Genomic DNA, 21,897 nt, shown 5'->3' with positions numbered 1-21,897 from the left:
ACTTGTAAAAGGTCATCAAAAACCCAGGAAATGAACTCAGAGGGATACAGCTGTGCTTTAATCTTTTCCAAAACACATTTAGAAGTGTCTGTGAGTTGACATTTTGGACATAAAAGGTTTTCAGCCCTTCAAAGAAACTACTCTCACCTTCTGCAACAAACAAAACTAGCGTATGTACATAAGGTACACAGTGAACTGCACACAGCTGAGCACAAAGAACAAAAGGCCATTAATCACGACATTCTTATGGCTTGTAAAACCCCCTCTAAGCCTTACATTTAACACACGCGCACTCTGGCAGGAGAGCAATGGAGAGCGATGTGAAACAGACAGACTGAGGAGTGGAAGGGGAAGAGAAGTCAAGAATCAGGCGGAGACACAAAGCAATAAAGACTGGAGAAGCCGAAGGAGAGATCCCCCCCCCTTTTAAATTCACGGGGGACGAGTATTTGACTCGTCTGCCAGTGCCGGGGAAAGAGAGCGTGATACCGCATGCCAAAAAAAAAGGGAACCCAAACAGATGAGGGAAAAAAGAAAAGAGATGAAAAGGGAAGAAAAGAGCAGCTTTGAAGAGGGTGGGTAAGGCGCAGCGCAGGAACGGCGGAGCTGAGAGAAGAGAGGGAGAGAATGGCTGTCCCTCTTCCTCGCTTCTCACTCGCACTCCGCTCAAAGGCAGGATTAAACACTTCTCCGAGCTGGCTGCCACACAGAGCGAAGGATGGGACGGAGAGCGGCGAGGGAGGGGAAAAGAGCGGGGGTTGTGATGGAGCGAGTTTAAGGTGGAATTGATTGGGAAGAAGGAAGCAACAAAAGGAATAGAAAGATTTTTCTTTAAAAGGACAAGGGATGAGACAGGGCTCAGCGTAACGCAGGATGAAGGGGCGAGAGAGTACGGGCAGAATTAGAGAGATGCATGGAAAGCAGATGAAGGGGGAGTTTGAGGAGAATGGAAGTGGCATGTGGGTGAGGAGGCATGTTCAGGAAATTCTCACCCGTAGAAATCTTGGCTCTTTTCTCTGGATGGGACAGCCTCTGTTCTTCCTCGCGCTCGCTGTCGTCGTGTTCAGATTTGAGGCAGAGCTGCCGTTTCCTGGAGGATCCGAAACCAGGGCTAAGCTTTTCTTCAGGGTACCCTTTGGCCGGTGTCAAAGTGGGGGGCACACAATGACCTTCACACTCCATCATCCCCTTTCTGGCTCCATCCTTAAGCACCCCTTGGCCTGCACCTCTGGCCCCATCTCGAGCCCCACGGCCTGGGGACAAAGGTTCATTCTGCCCCCCACACCTCTGGAGGACTGGAACCCGGTTATTTGGGAACGCCGCTCGGACACCTGAGCAAATCAGAGACAGACGGGCGGAAAAGAGGGGGAGGGAGAGAGGGGAGTGGGCAGAAGCAAAATAAGCAACAGAAGATAAAAGGGAGAGAAGGCAGACAGACAGACCGCAAACCAGACAGACAGACAGAAAGAGAGCGAGCAGGGGAGCACGGGGCGGGGGTGAGACGGGGTGGGGGATTGACAGAGGGAGAATGCCAGTTAAACACCAGCCAGCTTTTATTCTGCTTTAAAGACAGGCAGTAAAACTTTGATGGGGTAAAGACTTTTTAATCTGATGTGAGCCGAGCCAGCGGGCTGACGCTTCAGCGCAGCCGCTCGCGCTTCCAGCGAGGAAAGGCAAGAAAACATCCTGCACACTCGCTGCGCACGGCGACTCCCATCCCCCCCCCCCCCCCTTCGCTGTCCTCCCCCCCGGCATGACCGCACCACGCCCTTCTCACACTGAGCGTGACTCTACCCCCCCCCCACCCTCTCCTCGTCTCCCTCTCTGTCTCTCTCCATGCCATAATTAGGCTCACACGTCAGCCGCGGCCTCGCTCCAACACACAGCTGGGCTCCAAGCCAACGCAACTAACCCCCCCTCCTCCTCTTCCTCCCTTCTCCTCCTCTCTCTCTCTCTCTCTCTCTCTCTCTCTTTCCGTTGCGCTCTCCCATCCGCTTTCACCCACTAGCTCTCCCCCTGCTTTCACTCTCCCTCTCACTCACGCAATCTCTCCCCCTCCTTCTCCTCTCGCCCTCCCTCTCGATCGTCTCTCCGCGCAGATAAGCACAAAAGACTTCTTGAAAATAAAACTCCCCCTCTCTGTCTCTCTCGCTGGCTCGTTCGCTTGCGCTGCCTCGCTTGTGTGTGTGCATAAGTGTGTGTGTTGCGTCTGTGCATGTAGGGAAGAGTGTCTTTTTTTAGAGTGACCCGGTCTTGCCTCAGCATTTGCTGCAAGTGCATGTGAGTGTGTACGCGCATCCATTGTTTGTGTGTGTCCCTTTCCGTGTGTGCATTTGCAGAGTGGATGCATTCGTGTGTCTGTGCGTGCACGGTGAGTGTGTGTGTGGTGCTGGGTTACTCACCCTCCCTCTCTCCCTGCCTGGTGGTGTGTTGGCAGTGTTCCAGCACTCGCTCTCTGCGCTGGCCGTCTGCCAGCTCCCGTCCTGCTGCCGCTGCCGAGGCAGACACACACACACCGCCGCCCTCCTTCTCCTTCAGCTCCAGCTCCGAGAACCGCATCATAGCCCGCTGTGCGCACACACACAGACACAAATGCAGAGGAAAAACCCCATGAAAACCACTCATCGTCTGCCCGAGCCGCACACACACCTCTCTAAGCCTCAATCTGGCCTCAACAGCTACAGAAGCAAAAAATTGCGTCAGAAATCGCATTGTCTCAAATTCAAAGAAAATGCCAAAGAAATTAAAAACCCACACACACAAACACACACAGGACAAAAAGGTAGACAGATAAATCACAAGCATGGCATCAAGACACAGATTAGACTACTGCAGCCACTGTGAGTCCATGCGCTCTGGGGCTTAAGTCCTGGCATCTCCCTTCCTGAAACATAAACATGGCTAGGAAACATATACATCTAAGCCCTGAGGCAGAGAGAGAAGAAAGAGGAAAGAAGGGAGAGGGGGAAAAAGGAGTGTGCGGCGATACAGAGTACAAAGGAGACAGAGCCCATCAGAGGCAGATGTGATAAGAAATGTAAAGAACTGACCTCCCAGTTAGCTGCAGGTTGACTTATATTACTCCCCTCTCGTGATATGACTTCCATCTAAGCAATTAGAATGGGGGGCTCAATATATCTGTCCATCATTTCATCTTTCTTTAATGACTTTATGTTCTCCACATGTTTTTTTTTCACACACATAGGCAGCCACAATCCCACAAAATAACACAATCAAATTAAAGAGACTCAACAGGTCAATTAACAGAGCATCAAAACTATCAAATCCTTTCTGAACTGCATGAGTGACAAATTAGGAAAAAAAGATAATCAAAACAATACGTTCACGCTAAGCATGATGGATAACACTAATTCAGTTTAAATTGTCTCGTTATTTTTTTCCAAACAGACTTCGACATTTAATTTTGACATGTCCAGAAACAGAGCGTTTGATAGCTTTGCGTTGCAGCTGCGCATTGACAAGCATGACACAGACAAAACCACAGTGTTCTAGGGTGCGTTCACAACATAGACAGACATGTGCAACCTATTAACATATCTGCCTCTGAGCCAGTGGGTAATAAAGCATAGGGTTTGTTTGTGTTTCTATGCTGAACATTGAGCATGAGGAATCAGAGATAACAGGCTACAATGAATAGCTTTATTGACTGACAGGGGGTGATGGCCAAGAGTAGGGGACTTTTCTGTAATTGTGCATTCATACATGTAGTGTGATATCTGTTAGGAGAGGGGGTCTTTTAGCCAATGGGATGAGGAGAGTTATGAACTTGGACAGCAACCAGGCAGGGCAGTATAAGGCCATCAGGGGGGAGGAGGGTAAGGGGAGGATAGCGGCTGATGGATGTGGGGCATGCAGGAAGCCTAAGAGGAACCCCGTAGAGGGCAGCTGCTGGATTTTTAAGCCCACTGCAAGACCTCCACCGCCCCTAACCTTGAGGTTAAGCATAGCCAAAGGCGGTGTTAACTGTGAGGCTGCCACAGTCATGCTCTCAAACTACAGTATACGGCTCTACAGCACAGTCAGCACTAACACATGCTTTAGCCCCGAGGCAGTCGCACAAGGACAGGCACGTACGGACACACAAACACGCACGCACAGAAATAACCTTTACAATGGCTGCTCACTAATCAACATACAGAGATGGCAGTGCTGGTTAACCTTTGAACTGGCCTCCCTGATAAAGGGCCTCCATTAAGACAATGATAAACTAAGGGGAAGGTCAAGCCTATGGCCAGGACAGTAGCATGACAGCACTTATATAATTTTGTGCTGTAAATGCAGAGTATGCCAATTTCATGCAGGATTTGTTTTTAATTTTGCAGCAAGAGAATAAAGACAGTAGCCCATTGGGGATTATTCCAGTGTGGATGTTAGAACCGAAAGTTTGTTTGAAATGTCTGCACATAAGAAAAAAAATGTCCTCATGACCTCTCTCCAGTTCACCACCAGTTTGAACCTAATATATCCTGTACTATTTATATATACACACACACACAAAAGTGTTAATGGCCTTACCTGCAGTGCTCTCTGTTCACGGCTCAGCTTGCTGGAGTCAGCATACAGCTCAGTGGTGACACATTTAAAGCGGTCGCCAACATAGCCTGAGGAGTTTGCGATTCTCTTGGCCAGACTGGATCTACGAGCGCCTTTAGATGAAGCATGGCCATCTTCGTCCTCATCCCCCTCTTCTTGCGACTCCCCTAGGTCAACAATACTGTCTTCCTTTTCAGTCTCTGCCTCGCTTACTTTTTCCTCCTTTATCGCCTCTGTGCATTGCTGAGTGAGGTGAAAAGCTCTGCGGTTTCTGTCACCTTTGTCCTTACCAGAGCTGCAAAACCCGGTCGTGCGGGCACAGCGTAAAGTGCTCTGGTCTTGGTCTGCGGGGTCCGGACTCGGGCTCTGTTCGTCCAGGCTCTCCTCTGCTTGGGCGTCCGGCCCTGAAGAAGTTGGAGATCTGCAGGAAGTCACCCCAGGACAGCCCGAGTCCTGAGGAACTTTTGTTTTCCCAAAGGGAGTTTCTGGCTGTCTGTCAGTGTGAGTGGGCTTCAGGGTGGGGCTCTGTCCGGAGTGGATTGGATAAGGATGAGAAGGGTGGTGTTGGTGTTTTGGCTCGTAGTCAGTCTTTATCGAATTTTGGTTACTATGACAACATTCATTTTGGTTAACCTTTGTGCTGGTCTCAGCAGAGGGCTGTTTGTGGGCTGTTGGGGTAGACTCAATATCTGTGTCTGAGTGTACAAGGTCAATGCAGACAATCTTATCTCTGGATGTTACAGAGGAATAAGAGGTTTTGCTTTGGCTGCCACCCTGTCCTTGAGCTCCAGCTTCCCTATTAGGCTTCATTTGGGTTCCTTCGCCAATCTCTTTCCCAATATTCTGATCTCTGTGGATTTCTTCAAGAACTCCGCAGGATTTCTCCTGCCCCCGGGGCTTCAAAGCTGCATCTCCCCTTTCAGGCAGCTTGTTGTCTGAGTGCGTTTGCATCAGGGGATGGGCCATCTCCTGTGAGTTAAAAGTGAGGTATTCCCCTCCTGGACCAGCTTGGAGGTTGTGGTAGGGTAAAGGGTGTTTTGCTGCCAAGTGAGTTGGGTAAAGGCTGTTGCTGCCCAGCAACATTGGGTGGGGGTAGACTGGGCCTTTCCCTGTTATCGGTAGGGAGTGTAGTGCCATGCCATCAGGGATTGGGTAGTGCAGGTATCTATTGGCATAGGCCAAACTGTGGTTCAGATAAGCATCATTTTGAGGAAGGTAAAGGTGGCCAGGAGGGTGGCCATTCTCCATACAGGGCCTCTTGTATGATGACACATCTGGAGTTGTTTCACTTCTCTTAGTGGCCTGGGAGGACCTCTCTGTTCCTTCTCTGTGGTGGCCCATGCCTGGTGTATGTTCTGATTGACTGGGGCTGTGTTTGACCCACTCACCATTGGGTCTGGGAGAAAGTGGCCTCGAGTTGCCTAGAGAGGAGTGTTGAGTGGAAGGAACATTGTGGTTGGACTCTCCTATCCTCGGACAGGATGAGCTACGTTGCTGAGGAAGGACTCTCTCCAGACCCTTGTGTTTGATGACAGAGGGCGAGGAACCTTTGGCTTGTGAAAGGTCTGTGTTAGGCCTCGGAGAGGGGGGCAGGCCTGGTGTGTGCTGTGTGTGGGCAGAAGGAGACGGACTGGGTACAACCCAGGAGGAGTGTAAAGTGCTGATCATCTCTGGCCTCTCTGGGACCTTTGAGGAAGTGCTGCTGACCACAGAGTGAGGGTGAGCGGAAGGGGACAGGGACATGTTCTCCTTTAGGAGTTCCCGGCTAGGGGGTAGTCCATAACGAGCACCTGGTGCCATAGTATCCATTTTAACTGGGAACCCATTTGGAGGCGGTCCAAACTCAAGTATTCTTCCAGACAAATCCAAAGGCTTCTCTGCTGAGTCTTTGGTTGCTTGGGGTTGGTGAGGGGGCCTCTCAAAATTTGGTTTGGAGGGTGACCTGCTGGGTCTCCTCTCAGCCCCTACACTTCTGTGCTCAGGTACCCCCTCTCTAGGCCGAGGTTTGTGGGGACTGGGGCGGGCAGGAGAGGGTTGCTCTGATGCCATGCTGCTCACAGAGAATGGATGAGGAATGGACTGCGTTGATGAGGATGAGGCAGATAATGAAGAATTGGAGGAGGTGGGTGGTTGGCCCATCCTTGCAACTGGTCTTTGTAAATCCAGTGAATTGTCACTGTGAGAAGGAGGAGGGGGAGGCTGGGGGAGGCGAGAAGATGCATGAGGAGAAGAATCACTAGGCAGACTATTATTACTCCCACCACTGGTTTCTCTAGTGCTACTGGTGTTATTGTTGTTGCTTGACCCCTTCCTAGAGGGAGGTCTGCTTGGTCTGCTGCTCCTGCTTGGGGATCGGTCCCTGTCCATTGCAGCCTGATGGTGCTGAGCGTGAGAAGGTTGATGAAGCTGCTGTGCAAAAGGAGATGCAACACCAAGCCCCTTGTCCTGGCAGTGTACCAGTGATGTGGGGGCAACTGTGACTGTAGGAATCCTCATAGGGGGTGGCACCAGGGGCGAAGAGATAGGAGTAGGAGGATAGGAGGGCATATAGTAAAGCCTCTCAGCCGCAGACGCGGCTGCAGCAGGGTTTCCCCCCTGGGCTGCACAAAGGGAAGGGTAGGGCAGATGCTGAGGAAGATAGGGGTTGGGTTGGCTTAGCAAGGAAGCTTTGTACATGTTTAAAGCCGCATACTTGGACGTGTCCATGAAGGGATACATGCTAGCTTCAGGGTAGGGGGTGAGCCATGGCAGGCGGAGGTAGCTGCCACCAGCACTTGCCAAGCCCAGATCAGATGCTTTCTCTCCAGGCCCTACTCTACGTTCCAAGCCTAGACCTTCAGCTCCAGCTCCAGGAACCAGCATAGGCTTGTGAAGACTTGGCGGGGTGCCCTTATAAAGGCCCAGGTATCCATTAGTGGGCTTACGACTGTCCAGAGGGCCATCGGGCTTGTAGATGAGCTCTGGGAGACCATCCCTGTTGTAAGTGAGGGGGAGGGTGGGTGTCTCTCTGCTCTTGTCCGCTGGCAGTGCTCTGATCCCTGGGTACACAACCCCACCATGGAGACGAAGACCATCATGTATTAGAGTGCCTCGGTCCAGCCCCATTGCTGCCAGTGGCGTTAACCTTGCATCCACCTGAAGCAAAAATTTAAACCAGAGAGGTTAATTTGACTATCATCACAGAAATCATACACAAACATAGTGTGGAAAACACAATTGCTGCTGAAAAAAAGCATTAAAAGCTTTCTTAAGGTTGTTGCGTGCTTACACAAAGAGAAACAAGTTTGTATTTCCAGATAACAGTGACTCATATGACAGATTAGTTTAAACAGTACTGAGGACAAGCAAAGGGACTTGCCATGGTTTGTGTGATGTGGTTCCCTTGTCTTAGTTCCAGGTTGGTTTGTGTCTCAGCATCGACATCACGAACAGATGTTGCCCTGCGGAGGTGAGCAAACAGTTAGCAGTCAGTGTCTTGGCTCTGTCACATGCACACAAACACAGCACAGCTCTGTGATCATCCCACTGCCAAAAAAGTACAGGGCAAAAATGTCAGATTTTAAAATCTCCAAAAGAGAAATTACATAGAAGATATTAGACATTCCTGCAATATCTAAATTAAAACATATATTTTATTGCAATAAGGCAATCTATGATCAAACAGGAAGTAGGTTTCTCACACACAACTCTGCTGAAACAGTTGCTGGAGATGAAAGCACCGTGTGGGCTCCCCTCCCTTCCCATCCGTCAGCATCCGTCAGCAACCCCCCCCCACTCTCCTATTCCCCACCCCTGACCCCCATCCTGCCCACCCTGTGGGCTAGACGAGCATTGTGGGGCTGCGTCTATTCAGTCACGTTCCCCACACACTGGTTTTTCTGTGCCCTCTTTGACCTGCTCTCTCGGCTGCCTCGGCCAGCGAAGCGAGGAAAGATTATACATCAGAGACCACTACGGTGGGAGACCATTAACCGCCCGCCAACACAGAGATCAACAAACACTCACACCAACGAACTCATGCAGAAGTGCAGCATTAAAAAGGCAAAGAAACAACAACGCAAAATCTACAAATAAACCACTGATTCAGTCTGAGAACGTAAATCACAGAGAAACAGGCATATGGATAAAGAATAACATGAGCATGGATTGAAAAATGGCGTTTCTTTGATTTGTCTCCTTTTGTCATGTTTAAATCACACAAGAAATTACAACAAGCAAAAACAATGTCTCTTTGTTTGTTGAATGTCCCTAAAATTTGCCAATGGCGGAGCTGGTATTTTATGTTAATGAGACAGGAAATGAGTTACAAGAAGATTGTTATCAATTTTTCATTAGTGCAATATTTTGAAAGATGACAAATAAATAAATTGGTCTTTAATCTGTGCTCATATCAGTTTGCTGATGGGGCTGGATTTAACTACTTTTTTAGGATAAAGAAACAAAAGGGTTTCTTTTGCCAGGACATAATGTAGGATATGTAGTCGCAGGTGTATTTATACAAAATGTATATGATACCCGAATACAACTTAAACAATATGTCAACTAACCTTGCAGCTGCATTAATGAGGAAGGAACATCTCAATCTTGTGTGGGAAAAAAAAAAAGGAACAGGAAATAGAAAACCACACAAACCAATTGCCAAACAGATATCCCAGAACACTTATTAGCCTTACCGAGTCAAGTGAAATCTTAATACTAACAGAGTGGTCTTCCAAATGTCAAGAGGCTGTTTCAAAATCCTCATACAGGTGAAAAAAAACAAGGGCTGTTGCTCCCTCTTCAAAGATTTTTTGAGGAAAGCTTTAAGTTTGAATATCTTTGATGGCTCCAGGGTGGGTATTTCTAGCAAGCTTTAGCCCTGTTATGGAAGCCAGTGTAGGAATGAGGTGGGAGACGGAGTGAGAGAAGTGCCTTTAAATAGTAAAAGTGAAGCCTCGCTGTGCTCTGCTGAGAGCAGCAGAGACTCTCGGCTCCTCGATCATCGCAGAGAAACGCCTCTGAGCCTTGCTGCCGCGCCGCTGGCACGCCACTTTTATTGCCGTGACCTGGGGCCCATTAATCAGCCTGTAGCGGGCCCCTCGGCACGGCTCCTCCCCGCCCCAGCGCTCCCATCCCCCCCCCTCCCAGCAGCTCCCCGGGGCCAGTGTGCCTGCCTCAACAACATCCGCGGAACTGAAACGGTGAGCATGCGTCGGTTAAGCGCTACAGTTTCGCTACAAATGTGCTTACAGACACGTGTATGCGTTTCTGCACATATCTGGCATCGTTGAGAAATCGCATCAGTCCCGTTTCCTGTATCTCCTGGAGCGACGTATGCATCTCTCCGTCTCACGCGCACGCACACAGCAGCTCCCCACCCGAACATGATAAGAGAAATAAGCCTCTTATACAAACGCTGATATTCAATCGCTAGAACATTCTGTTAAACCTAAACCTTCACCAACATAACGAAAGATCTCTCCTTAAATACAAAACAGCTGGGACACAACCGACAGGTGAAAAGATGTGTTCATATACAGGTCAGCAAAACAACAAGACAGCCTGGTGTTTTAAGGTCTGTTATTACTTACAAACAAAACGATACTTTGCTGATGACCGGGTATTTTGTTCGCTCACGGCACCCGTCATCTCCGTGAAATTAATAGTAGCCCAGTCCATCCAGCGAAGATGAGAGGCTGCACTGGGCCTCAAGGTCAGGACCGAGCACTTGACGGCACTCTGCACGCACCACCGGGAATACAATGTTGTGTGTGGTTGCATGGAAGCTCGTATAGCTTTTTATTTTGATACTTTAAAGTGCGTCAATACGCAAAGGAAAAAAGGGGCTCACGTTTTTATTAACATCCTGGTCATACTTGTGAAATTCTGCGTGCACTTTAAGGGACATGGGGGCAAAATATTACAGTCCAGTTTTCAGAGGAAAGTTCTTTGACAGGAATGATTTAAATATCCTTAATATTACGTCACATTAACGTATACCCATTAGCCTACATACCTGTGGTTAAGTGATTTGTAAGATAATTTAATTTTGTACATTAAATCAACTTAATTTCAAACAATATTCTTTAAAATGCTGTTTGATTTTCCGTATTTTGGCCATGAAATCAAACCATAACACTTAATTGTATTTTTCCGTATAAAGACCAGCCTGCATTTCTCCTATTGTTTCCCCACACTCGCATTGCATTTCATATGGTGCTGTCAAGATATGATTTACAGCTCCGACAGCCCAGAGTCATAACTCATAACAAAACCACATCGCGAAGTGTTCAAAGCTGCATTTGAACTATATTTTGCACGTGGTGCAGAGACTGTCTGAATCTGGTCCAGAGCTTCCTGACAGAGCAGATCAACAGGCGGATAGACTAATCTGCTACAAGACACTGCACAAAATATTACAGGAACCCATCTGGAAAGCTCGCGCTGCTAGCAATAATTAAAGATATTTCACATTAACCCTGGAGTCTATGAAAAGGGGCTTTATGATTATGCACTTCATATCTCATAATCTAAGTCTGAGCGTAAAGAGAGCTTTCTGTCCGGGTGTTGTCTTGCATCAGTAGTCTGTAAACCGGATACTTTTAGGGGGACTTACTGTCAAAATGTCACATAATGAGTGAAAGGGCGGAAACGGAGAAAGTGTGAAGAGATAGGAGAAGAGGAGAAGGCGGCGTGTTGACGCTCGTCCCCGCTGCTAAGAATAGTTTGCGCAACAAACAACTCCCGACGGCCGTCCAATCCATCACAGCGGTCGGCAACAGCAGCAGCAGCAGCAGGCAGGGGGAGGGGGAGCGCAGCGGTCGGAGCTGCGTTTATAAAGCAGACCGCTGGAGCGAAGCCCCGACGCGCACCATTAAACAGAAAACCACCGGCCGGGCGTTTCAGCGGAACCTCATATATAGCTCTGCATGTAATTCCGTATTGTGCGCCTTTTCAAGGAAGAAGGAGCAAACAAAGAGAGAAATGAGCGATAAAAAGAGCAGCAAGAGGGAGAGAAAATAAACTCGACGCTCCCTCTTTTCCCTCGTTTCCTGTTTCTGACGACAATGACCTGAACTCTGCGTGACCCGCGGTGTTTGCACCGGCACCGCAAATCATTTCCTCCCGGGCTGAGGCCTCTTGGATTCCCTGTGCAGCCAGTGGTTGCGTGCGTACACGTCGTCATGTGTGTGTGGGAGACATGGAGGGCGGACGATAAGAGTTGGAGAGGTGGTTGTGTCCCCTCTAGCAGCTTCCTGTCTCTGCACAAGTTGAAAATGACTTATAGTGGAAAGGCAGATCTGGTGGCTGCACGTTCAGGTTTGCAGGTGTGTGTGTGTGTGTGTGTGTGTGTGTGTGTGTGTGTGTGTGTTTGCTAGTTTAACGGACACCGGGAATGTGGGTCTGGCTGAGAGTGCAGGCACCCTCTCGCTCTTTGTCCCTGGAGCTTTGCCAGGCTCTCTGAAGCGCAGAGCTCCGATCAGCTCTAAAAAAATGCAGTGTGACGCAGGATAATCTCCGCAGCAGCGGGGGTGGGGTGGGCATAAACACGGATTAAATACGGACGCGCGCACACACACACTTTTACACAAACCATACACACCAACATGAGGCTGTGTGTGCGGCCAAAACGACAGACATTGCTGGTGAACAACATAATGAAACACACTTTCACCAGCATTAACACCTTGAATGCAACCTGATTAGGAGGCTGACGCGTGCCAAATGATCATCTCAAAGTGCAATATAGAAAGTTGACACATTGTAAGATTGAACAGAGAGAGAGAGAGAGAGAGAGAGAGAGAGAGAGAGAGAGAGAGAGAGAGGCTGAGGGGAGACAGAGCAGATAAACGCTGTACAAAGACATGGAGCGCGCGCTGCTGATGGTGGAGCGCGGAGCCTGAAGCAGCCAGCGGCGTCTCTTCAGCTGTCACATTATTAGCGACCGAGCTGTAAACAAGGGGCCCCTGCGTCCTCCCGGGCCGCTGCACAGCCGCATGCAAGTCGGTGCACGGTTCAATTCCCCCCCTCGGCAGCACGGCCGTCAACACAAGGCCACATTGTGAGGCCCCCCGTGCTGTCACCAGGGCCCGGGCGGCGGCTGCTGAACTGGCTCTATTCATCCTGGGCCAAATGGGGACTAAATGGCCCTTTATGCCACCAAAGGAGCCGATTGTAATAGGGATGCGCATGCATGAATCGGCCAGCGTTTACCGGGGGTTTCTTGACTCTCCTTTGAAATGCTCACGTTGCTTTCATGTGTTGGATGTTTCTAATGAAAGCACATGACGGCAAAGGACTGATCTGCCTTCATACGACCCCCCCAACCCCATCCCCCCCTCCCTTATATAGGATGAATGGTCGGTTTAAATAGGCGGCTTAGTGATTGGTGCGTAAAGACGTTAATTAGGCTAAATGAACGTCAGTTTAAACAGGCGCTGAGGTAAACCAAGCTCTCACACACAGCCTAGATTTCAGCTTTTTAAAAGGTCACACGTGTTAGTGTGGGGGAAAGGAGCCCTAGATCCTATTAGTGCAAAATATTTACTGGGCTAATTGTTCACTTTGGTAATGTGAAGCCTCGTGATGATCCCCAAGTCGAGGTCAAAAGCTTTTCTTGACAACATGCACGTGATGTGCCATCCACCCAGACAACAGGCGCAGCATTCCTGCTTTGAAGACGGTTGGTGTAATAAACTCGTATCTATCACCATCCTCCTGCTGCGCAGCGCTGCCAAGCGTCTGTGGGATTTCGTCAGATAGATAGAAGCCCGAGGCACCGACATCTAAAAACAAATGAGGAGGCCCTGATCAAGACCGAGCGTGCAGAGAGGCAGAGGAGGGAGGCGAGGTGCGCCATCATTACTCCGCTGCTAAATCAATCTTCCGATAGGCCAGAGCGAGGTCAGAAAACTAAATAACGGGAGATTTGGATTCATATCACGTAAAGGCGCTGAATCCAACATATTGGCAGCACAGCCATGTAGCTGTTAGAGACATGACAAGCACTTTACGTAAAGAAGGAACTTTGTGTCTGAAAACGGAACTAGAGCGTCATGTGCTGCAGATTTATCAGTTTTAATTTGTGTGACAGTTGCCTGAGCAAATACATGTCGTATGTGGTTCTGTTATGTCGTCCTGGCCGCCTCTGTGCCGGGGAAACAGCACCGGAGGCCGACACATCTCTGCGGGGAAGTGATCCGCGCGCTCCAGACCTCGTCGAAACTAAAAGCTTTGTGGAGCGCTGAGAGGGAGAGAGAAAGAGAGAGGAGGAGGTGTGCGGGGGGGGGAGGAGAAGGCAGGGAGGGAGGGCGGCTCTCCCGTTTCATCGCGAGGTCCCGGGAGGCCAGCACGGAGCATAGCTTCAATCAAACCGTGACGTCTCCTCCGGGAGCTGCGCAGCGCCTGGAAAACCGATCTCTCCTCGGCTCTCTGCCGTGCCTCCGCTTTTGTTCACACGCACCTCGCCTCAGCAGCGAGAGCAGCGCCGGCAGCGAAGAGACTGTTGTTTTATATCCAGGCGTAAGTGAGAGAGGAGAGGAAAAAAACAAGCGCGACAACAATAAGCCAGACCTCCTGCCTCCGACTGGATCTAAAAAAGAACACCGGTGTTTCTTTTGACGGGTTCTATCCACAGTTTTTCCTGCGTGTTATCCAACACAGATCACATTTGATATGCAAAAGCGGTCTTGTGATTTTATTGACGTGCTCTCTGTCTGTGCGTAATATTCCCCGCGTGCTCCCCATTGATTAGAAAAGCGGGCAAACAGCAGGTTAATGGGTTTAGAATGGAAGTGATGTGATTGTCCCACCATACACGCAGCCACCCCACGGAGCTGTGCGCTGACACATCCACTGTCACACATCACTCAGCATGACAATGTGGCCCAGCAGGCACGCGGCTGGTGTATGACTTCAGGTGCACCTTCCCCCTTAAACGCGCAGACATCGCTAAACTGAACAATTCTCCACAAAGTGCTGCGTAAAAGTCTTTGAATGTTTTCAATGTCAGAAACACTTCACTGTTGGATTGTGACAGGCTGTTGGAGGTTAAATGGAAACATCTGATTAGTAAAGCCGTTTCTGACTCATTCTAATAAGAAGTTATTTCTATTTTGTTTGGAGACCACCCTTGAACCTCACTCTGACATCTAATAGGCCTGGGCAATAAAACACTGTTTGTGGAAGAAGTGTGAAGTCATTCAGCATGAAAAGAGAGAGAGAGAGAGAAAAAATCTGTATGTCAATCTAATCAGCCCTCCCCCTCTGTGTTCCAACACCTGGAAAACAGATCAGCCCCACGCTGACATCACAGCGCGCAGTGGAAAAATGATGCGCAAAACAGTCCGACGGGGTGCCCTATAAATAAACTCGGCCCACACAAAATGTGAAGTATTTGTTCAATGCTTCCACAACACACAGCAGCCCGGGGAACAGGCTGTATTAGTAATGTGCATAAGACTCAAAGCAGTCAGAAAGGAGGCGCTCTTTGCTGCTAAGTTTGGGTGGAGGTGTTTCAAAGCAGCACGTGCAGAATATTCTGATTATTGCGCTGCGTAAAGGATGACCTACTCTTCTGTTTCAGCGAGGGATTCATTAAAAACAAGATGTCACAGTCATCCAAACCTGGTGTCAATACACTTTGGTAAATAATTAGCCACACGCGCTCACAGATCAGCGTTGCTAATCCTTAAATGTGGCTATTTTTAAAGCGAGGCTTCCAAACGTCCACATTTTAAACTACTAAATCAAATGTAACTGTAGATGTATCAAGTGTCCTTTACATCTCCATACCAATGGAGACCATGGTTTAATTTAAATACAATTAAGCTTTTATTCCGCAGCAAATCCTCCTGAAGTAGCCTCCACCCCCCACCTCTTAATCCCCCTGCTCCGCTCCCTCGAAAAGGTCCCAACACGAGGTCCTGCATGCGTGCTCCTCCAACCTGCGCGAGCGTCTGCGCGCCACGACGAGAGATTCTCTGCTACTGTATATCCAGCGCGGATTGCCTGCCGGGGCTGAAGTGCTCTTTTAGTAGCTGCTTCCCTCACTAAGCTCGTCAATGAGCTGGAGCCAGCCAATATGAGGCACATCGATCGTCCTAAGAGAGCGTCCCCTAATTAGTGCCTGTGTGGCTCCAGGACAGACGGCATGCAGGCATGAGGAGGAGGAGAAGTCCCGCGATATGAGCCGTTTTTCCCTCATGGACGTACAAAAGAGGAATCCAGAAATATGTCCCGGTTACACGCTGCTTTGCGGGTCGTGAAATTCAGGGTATACAAGCCCAGAGGGGGGCTTTAAAATCGTTAGGAAAGACGATTCGGTTTGGAACGCGTCCAGCAGGGCGTGCAGCACTTATTACAATTAAACAGCAACTTTATGAGAAATGTGGTCGCCCACGCTGGTGCAGGAGGAAGAGAGGAAGTCGAAATCAATGTTTTGAAGTTGATAATGACAGAAGAGACGAGTGGATACAATGTAAGGTATGCGAAGTCAAAGCTACCCGAGCAAAGAAGAAATGATAGATATTATAATAAGTGGCACTTTTAAACTATTTTTAAGAGTCTCTGATGACACTTTCTCCCTACGAGAGAGCGGCGCGTATCGGAGCTGCAGGGGGAGGGAGGGGGGGGTCTGCTTGCTCTACATGGATCCTCCGTGCGCAAAGGATTTTCCTCCGCAATGCAAAGACGAGTCACACAGCGTGCGTGCAAGAGAGGAAGACAACAGACTGCAGCGCAAAGTCATATCGGAGAACACCTGCAAGACATGAAGCGAGAGAGAGCGCTGTATGTGTGTGTGTGTGTGTGTGTGTGTGTGTGTGTGTGTGTGTGTGTGTGTGTGTGTGTGTGTGTGTGTGTGTGTGGCATGATGCCAAAGCGGTTTCCATCAACTAGACAGGAAGGTGAGCGGTGCACTCCCCACCCCCACCCCCACCTTTCCCCATCACCACGTTTGGGGTTGATGAGACGACTGATCAACGTCCACTCTGTCCAAACAAAGCCCCCCCACCCCCCCCCCCACACACACCTCCCCCTCGAACACACACACTCAGCTGTCACACCAACACATACACACACACCCCGGGGATGCCCTCCAACTGAACTGAACCGTGTATAAGCGGAGCAGCACCGCTCGCTTCCCTTTGGCAGGGCGAGGCTGAATTCCGTAACCTTGTTTAGCGCAGAAGCTCCGTGTGCGCGCACGCACACGCGTACACACACACTCCCACCCTCTCGCCCCACAAGCGCTCACACACACACTTCGTCACTCAGCAGAGTGCGAAAAGCCTGAATATTCACCGTCGAGGACGGCGCCGCTTTCAAGTCCGCTAATCTCTGGGACGTCCTTCTCACCTCCGCCCGGCTGACAGGACGGTTGTTAAAAAAAAAGAGGCCAAGATCACGGTCGATCATTACGTGTGTGTGCGCGCGTGTGTTATTTATCAAGCACATGCCACTGCCCCGCCGAAACGCACAAAGACCACCCTATGCGCTATTCTTAGAAGTGGCCGATCCTCTCGCAGTTTCTGCGCACAGCACCGGGCTCTCGCTCCAGATTAAAGCACACAAGAAGACCGACTTTGATTTTCAACACAATGTATGAAAACACTGATCGTTTCAAAGCATCCTGCCTGTTGTAGTCCAATGAACAAAAAACTGAACAGTGTGCGTTTTCTGTCCATAGAGGATTTCACATCTCCACAGACACTAGTGAAAAACAATACACGTTCTTTTGTCATTAATTGTCTCACCTGGTTAATTGCTGATAGTTCCAGCCGTCGTCCGTGCGCCACAACTCACGCCTTTTTCCTGTTTTTCCAAGTTAACTGGGAGGACAGCGATCCGTGCGTACGTAGACTAACCCGGTTACGGTCCTGCCTGCTGGAGACAATCCCGGCCAGAGGAAAAAACAACTAAAAGTGTCTAACAGGTTATCCACTTGTCACGAAACAAAACAAGTCTCACGTATAAAGGTCTCGGTCCTTATTCTATTGTCTACAGAGAACTCTCATCCATTAGCCTTTATTTCAAACGGACTTTTCTGCTGCTGCAAATGTCACTTGGGTTGCCATAAAGCAACAAAAAGATCCTGCGCGGAGGAAAAACAAACGTCCGGATGGAGAGAAATCCTCAGAAGAAAATCCGTTATGGTCCTTTAAGTCGGAGAGCCTCTGCGCCGTGCGGCCCGGGCCCCCAAAGGATACAGGTGGCGAGGTCGGCGGACTCGCGGAGAAATTAATTCAGCTCGGCCGTACCTCGCAGCAGCGCCATGTTGGGTTTCAGCGGAGCACGCCGTGCTCGGAAAAAGCCCCTCTCTCCCGCTCTCCGTCACTCCATGTCCTCTACGGCGCCGGATTCCGTGTCTGAGAAGGTTCGCTGAAGGTTATTCCGTGAAGCTTCGTGTCGCGCGTTTTCTTCCTCTAAGCGGAGAGAAGACCCCGGTTCGCAGAGAGGACGCGCGGAGCCGTACGGGGAGTGCCGCACAGAATGGATGAACGCTGCCGAGACCGAGCGACTCGCTCCACTCCCACTCGCGCAGACTCTACCCAGAAGGCCAGTCGGGAGACCGCAATTACCATAAGCCTCCAGCGCACGGCACTGGCTGCGCGCGCACGCACACACGGAGAGACACACAAACAAGAGTGAAACACACACACACACTGGCTCCGCTGAAAGTCCAAAACAGGAACAGGCGAGGTTTTAAGAGCAGAAATAAGACAGAAAAAACGTGGAAGCCATAATGATAATGATCAGTAAACAAAAGTGGAGCAAATATTTGCTAAATAATGTAAATTAAATGTATAAAATAGATGTTTTTTTCTAAAGGGAGAGAACAAATCAAAGAAAGACACACATACGCTGCCATATATGATGAGTTGTTTTACTTTATATTTACAGTGTAGGTGATGGATGATGTATTCTATCACCACGTGTCCATCTTATTACTTGTCCACAATTGCATCCCCATTTTTTAGCTTATTCCTTTTTTTTTCTTTGACAACATTTAGACTGACTACAAATCTAAATCAAATGTCTTATTGTTTTACTTCCAAACCAACAGAGAAGGTGAATTTATGAGGCACGAGGCAATAGACAGGGGGAGAGAGACAGCGAGAGAGGGGGGAGAGAGAGAGGGAGAGAGAGGGGAGAGCAGCTCAAGGCTGGGGCACATCTGTTAAGGCTCCCATGTCAAGTGAAGGAGGAGGAGGCTATGAATATCAAGCCGCCTGAGGTGTGTGAGCATCATGTGCCTGCATGTGTGTGTGTGTGCAGACAGACAGACAGACAGACAGACAGACAGAAGCAGAGTAGGAGTAGGAAAAGAGGGGGACATGGAAATGGAAGGTCTGGCTGCGTTCGCCGCAGCTGTTGGAAGTAGGAGTTGAAGCAGACGGGCATACACAAACAAGCACAAAGCGCTCACGTACGGATGCATTAAAAACCAGAGCTCATCTTTAAGGCAAATTTGTCCAAAAAGTTTGGAGGACGACGCAGAAAAGGAAACCGGCAGAGGGATGAGGGAGCAACATAAGAGCAGAAACTGCTGCATCAGCAAATTTAAAGCCCTTGCCTCAAATGTAAATGTATTCAGGGTGAATTGCAGGGCATGTTTGCTCATATCTGCCCCACCCTCCACCTCTCATAACCGGGAGCTGCCCAAAACGACCACATCCACGAGGCAGCCGAGGCTACCTCCACACTAAGCAGGCTACGTCTGAAAACACAGTCCAAGCGTGAAAAGGATGCACACGCACACCGAGGTTTTCAGGGTGACTCCGTCTGCACTATAATGCCCAAGAAACCGGTTTAATCTTTTCTTCCGAGAAAACTGTGTCCTAGCCTAAAACCAGCGAAGGACACGGCCTGGTTAATCTGCTGAGTCTCAGCTGGTTGCAGATCTCTCTGTTCTCTCTCGTGCTCTTTATGATCTGTTTTAATAAAGACAACTCCCTATTTAGTTGTCACATGCTACCACCGATAATAAAGGCCCACTCTGGCTGCCAACATAAGCCGTTTCACGTATGAACTCCGGATATTTTCCGGATAATTAGGGCTTGGACATTGTCCGGACTTGCCCTTCTGCACATGTCGCTCACAGCAGGAGGTTGTCCTTGGGAGACTCTCCGAACAACTTGAAAAAGGAAAATCCAGGACACATGATAATACCACGTGTAAATCCCCCCTTAGTCTTGGTTTAGGTGAGGGAGGCGTCTGGGTAGAGCGTGCGAGAGCAGCAACCTCCGGTGCGTTAGTGCAAAATACTGCAGCTCCTCGAGGGTCCGCGTGAGGCTGTCTCCAAAAGCCAAAGAATCCCCATTAGGCCTTCTTTAGTCTAATTAGCCAGCTAATGAACGAGCCACAGCTTTCACTTTCTCTAAACCCTTCCTCTTCTTTAGCACCGCCCTCTTATCCAAATATGAGCTGTGACCCAATCCAGGGGCAGCATCTTTCGAAGGGCGTATTTGAAGGCCTACTGCGTCACAGTGACGCGTCAAAGGCTGTCCCAATTATAAGGCTCCTTCAGATGTGGCCTCCTTTTCCTGGGATACATCGGGTGCATACTTCGTGGTGCAACGTTCATTGCGCGCCAATTCAAACGAGATGGCGGACTCTTAAACGGCCGAGGAATACACTTTTAAATGTAAAAGTTTTTGGTTTTTAACTCAATCGAATAGCTAGCGACACACGTTTTTAAAAAAAGAAAGGGCCCTTGAAACAAATTGTCTTTGAAATAATAGGTACGTGATGTTAGTTATGCTAGCTAGTTAGCAGCGCTTGGTGACGCAAGGGTAAGGGTGGGAACAGCAGGTGACGCAAACAGGAAATCTTTGTAGATCAGACCGTTTCATTTCAGTTCGGCTTTAGCGGTCTAGGCAGGCTCATCCGCTATGAACCGCCTCCTACGAAGGCTGCAGCCCCTGCATTGAGACATGATCGCTTTTAGCTCCATTAAAAACCAACATGGCTACGGCCATCGGCCTCGAAGTGTTAAGTCTCGGTGGCCAAGTCAATTATTAACACAGTCTATGATAAGGACGTTTCCACGATACAAGCACAATAGTAGAAAATAATATACAGCAGACAACTCGACTTGCACGACTTAAAAGGTGTTATCAGCATGTCCACTCGCTCGCTGTGACCGGCCCAGACCATTACCTGCTTTCTTCTTCACACAGCGGCTCACACAGTCTTCACACCATCTTCATTACAGTGGGCTAGCAGGTTAAAGCGCTCTCACATGCATAATGTCGGGACATTTTCAGGAGCGCAGCGCATGTTAGAAAGGGGCCACAGAGGTCTCCAGACTTTGTTGGGTCATCTTAGAGAAGTTGGATCTATTTTTTGAGGACCTGAAAGATACTGAACCCCAAATTGCTCCTGGAGGCTCTGCTATTAGTGTGTGAATGTGTGTGAATATATGTTTTAGAAGATCAATCCATTTACCATGAATTGACATGCATGGACTTACTTGACATGAGTGCTGAAATTTAGAGCAGCATCAAGTGGCTCAGGATGTGTCGAAATTTGGACGCTTTAGGCTCAACAAACTCGACAAGATGAGACTCTGGACTGTGAATTCTTTACGAGCTTACGACACAAAGTGAATTTAACAACATGCATGAAGAGAGAGAAGCCAACTAAACCAATTTATCCCGTTTTCATGCGGTCACGCGGCAGCAACCGGCTCACAAAAGCACTTAGCTCGACGAGCATACCTGCATCCTCTGCAGTCAAAACAGCGCTGTGTTTGTTTCTACTAACGTGTCCTTTATATGCCAACGTGTATTTCCCCAGGAAGTATACCACCATCTTTAGCCTTGGCAGTGCAAGTGTCATAGTCTACAAATGTAGCACCATATGTCCCAATCACTTCCTCTGCCCAGATTTTTGCAGGTAGGATCCAACCTGGCAACCCTGCGCTACTAAAGCCCCTTCTGTGTGTGCTGTTAGAGTAAATACAGGACAATAAAGAGATCTAGCTCAAAAAAAAGTTGCCACAATTTAATAAAAAGTTTGTCAGGAAGACTCTTTATGAACGCAGGAAACATAACAGCTCTGAAGCATATAAAAACAGACTCGCGCTGACGTCACACACAGCTAATAATCACGTTGAAAGGTCAGATGGGTGTTGGAGGGAGAGAGACGAGCGAAAGCAAAACACACGACATCGGGGCTTCCTCTTCTCCCTCCTGCTCTGACTCACAGCTCCATCACTCACTGGAAAACTGGATTAGGATGAATATTGCTCCGGGGAACCGCAGGGCAAACTGAGTTTCTGACGCTCAACACACACACAGACAGGGGGGAAAAAAACACCAAAGCTGGGACGCACAAAAACAGGTCTGGAGAGCGAGAGCG

General features: G+C 49.1%; 1 protein-coding gene across 2 annotated transcripts in view; it reads right to left on the bottom strand.

The window, feature by feature from the left end:
* The window catches only part of LOC138592298 (BCL-6 corepressor-like), a 32,624-nt gene extending 14,615 nt beyond the window's left edge, over window positions 1–18,009 (bottom strand). Inside the window, exons 1-6 of one of the 2 annotated variants that reach the window (XM_069663050.1) lie at window positions 17,289–18,009; window positions 7,913–7,994; window positions 4,537–7,689; window positions 3,051–3,107; window positions 2,403–2,568; window positions 993–1,331 (exon numbers count right to left, since the gene is read on the bottom strand). In XM_069663050.1, the coding sequence (XP_069519151.1) occupies window positions 993–1,331; window positions 2,403–2,568; window positions 3,051–3,107; window positions 4,537–7,689; window positions 7,913–7,915 (3,718 nt within the window). In that variant the 5' untranslated portion in view covers window positions 7,916–7,994; window positions 17,289–18,009. The remainder of the gene's footprint in view (window positions 1–992; window positions 1,332–2,402; window positions 2,569–3,050; window positions 3,108–4,536; window positions 7,690–7,912; window positions 7,995–17,288) is intronic. The other variant, XM_069663051.1, reaches the window with a different exon arrangement.
* Between the last annotated feature and the right edge of the window lie 3,888 nt (window positions 18,010–21,897).

The sequence above is a fragment of the Semicossyphus pulcher genome, unplaced genomic scaffold (genome assembly GCF_022749685.1).
Source record: "Semicossyphus pulcher isolate SPU_LCO1_2020_fin unplaced genomic scaffold, fSemPul1.0.p SCAF_15, whole genome shotgun sequence".
Lineage (NCBI taxonomy): Eukaryota > Metazoa > Chordata > Actinopteri > Labriformes > Labridae > Semicossyphus > Semicossyphus pulcher.
This window is presented reverse-complemented; position numbering and strand designations above follow the sequence as displayed.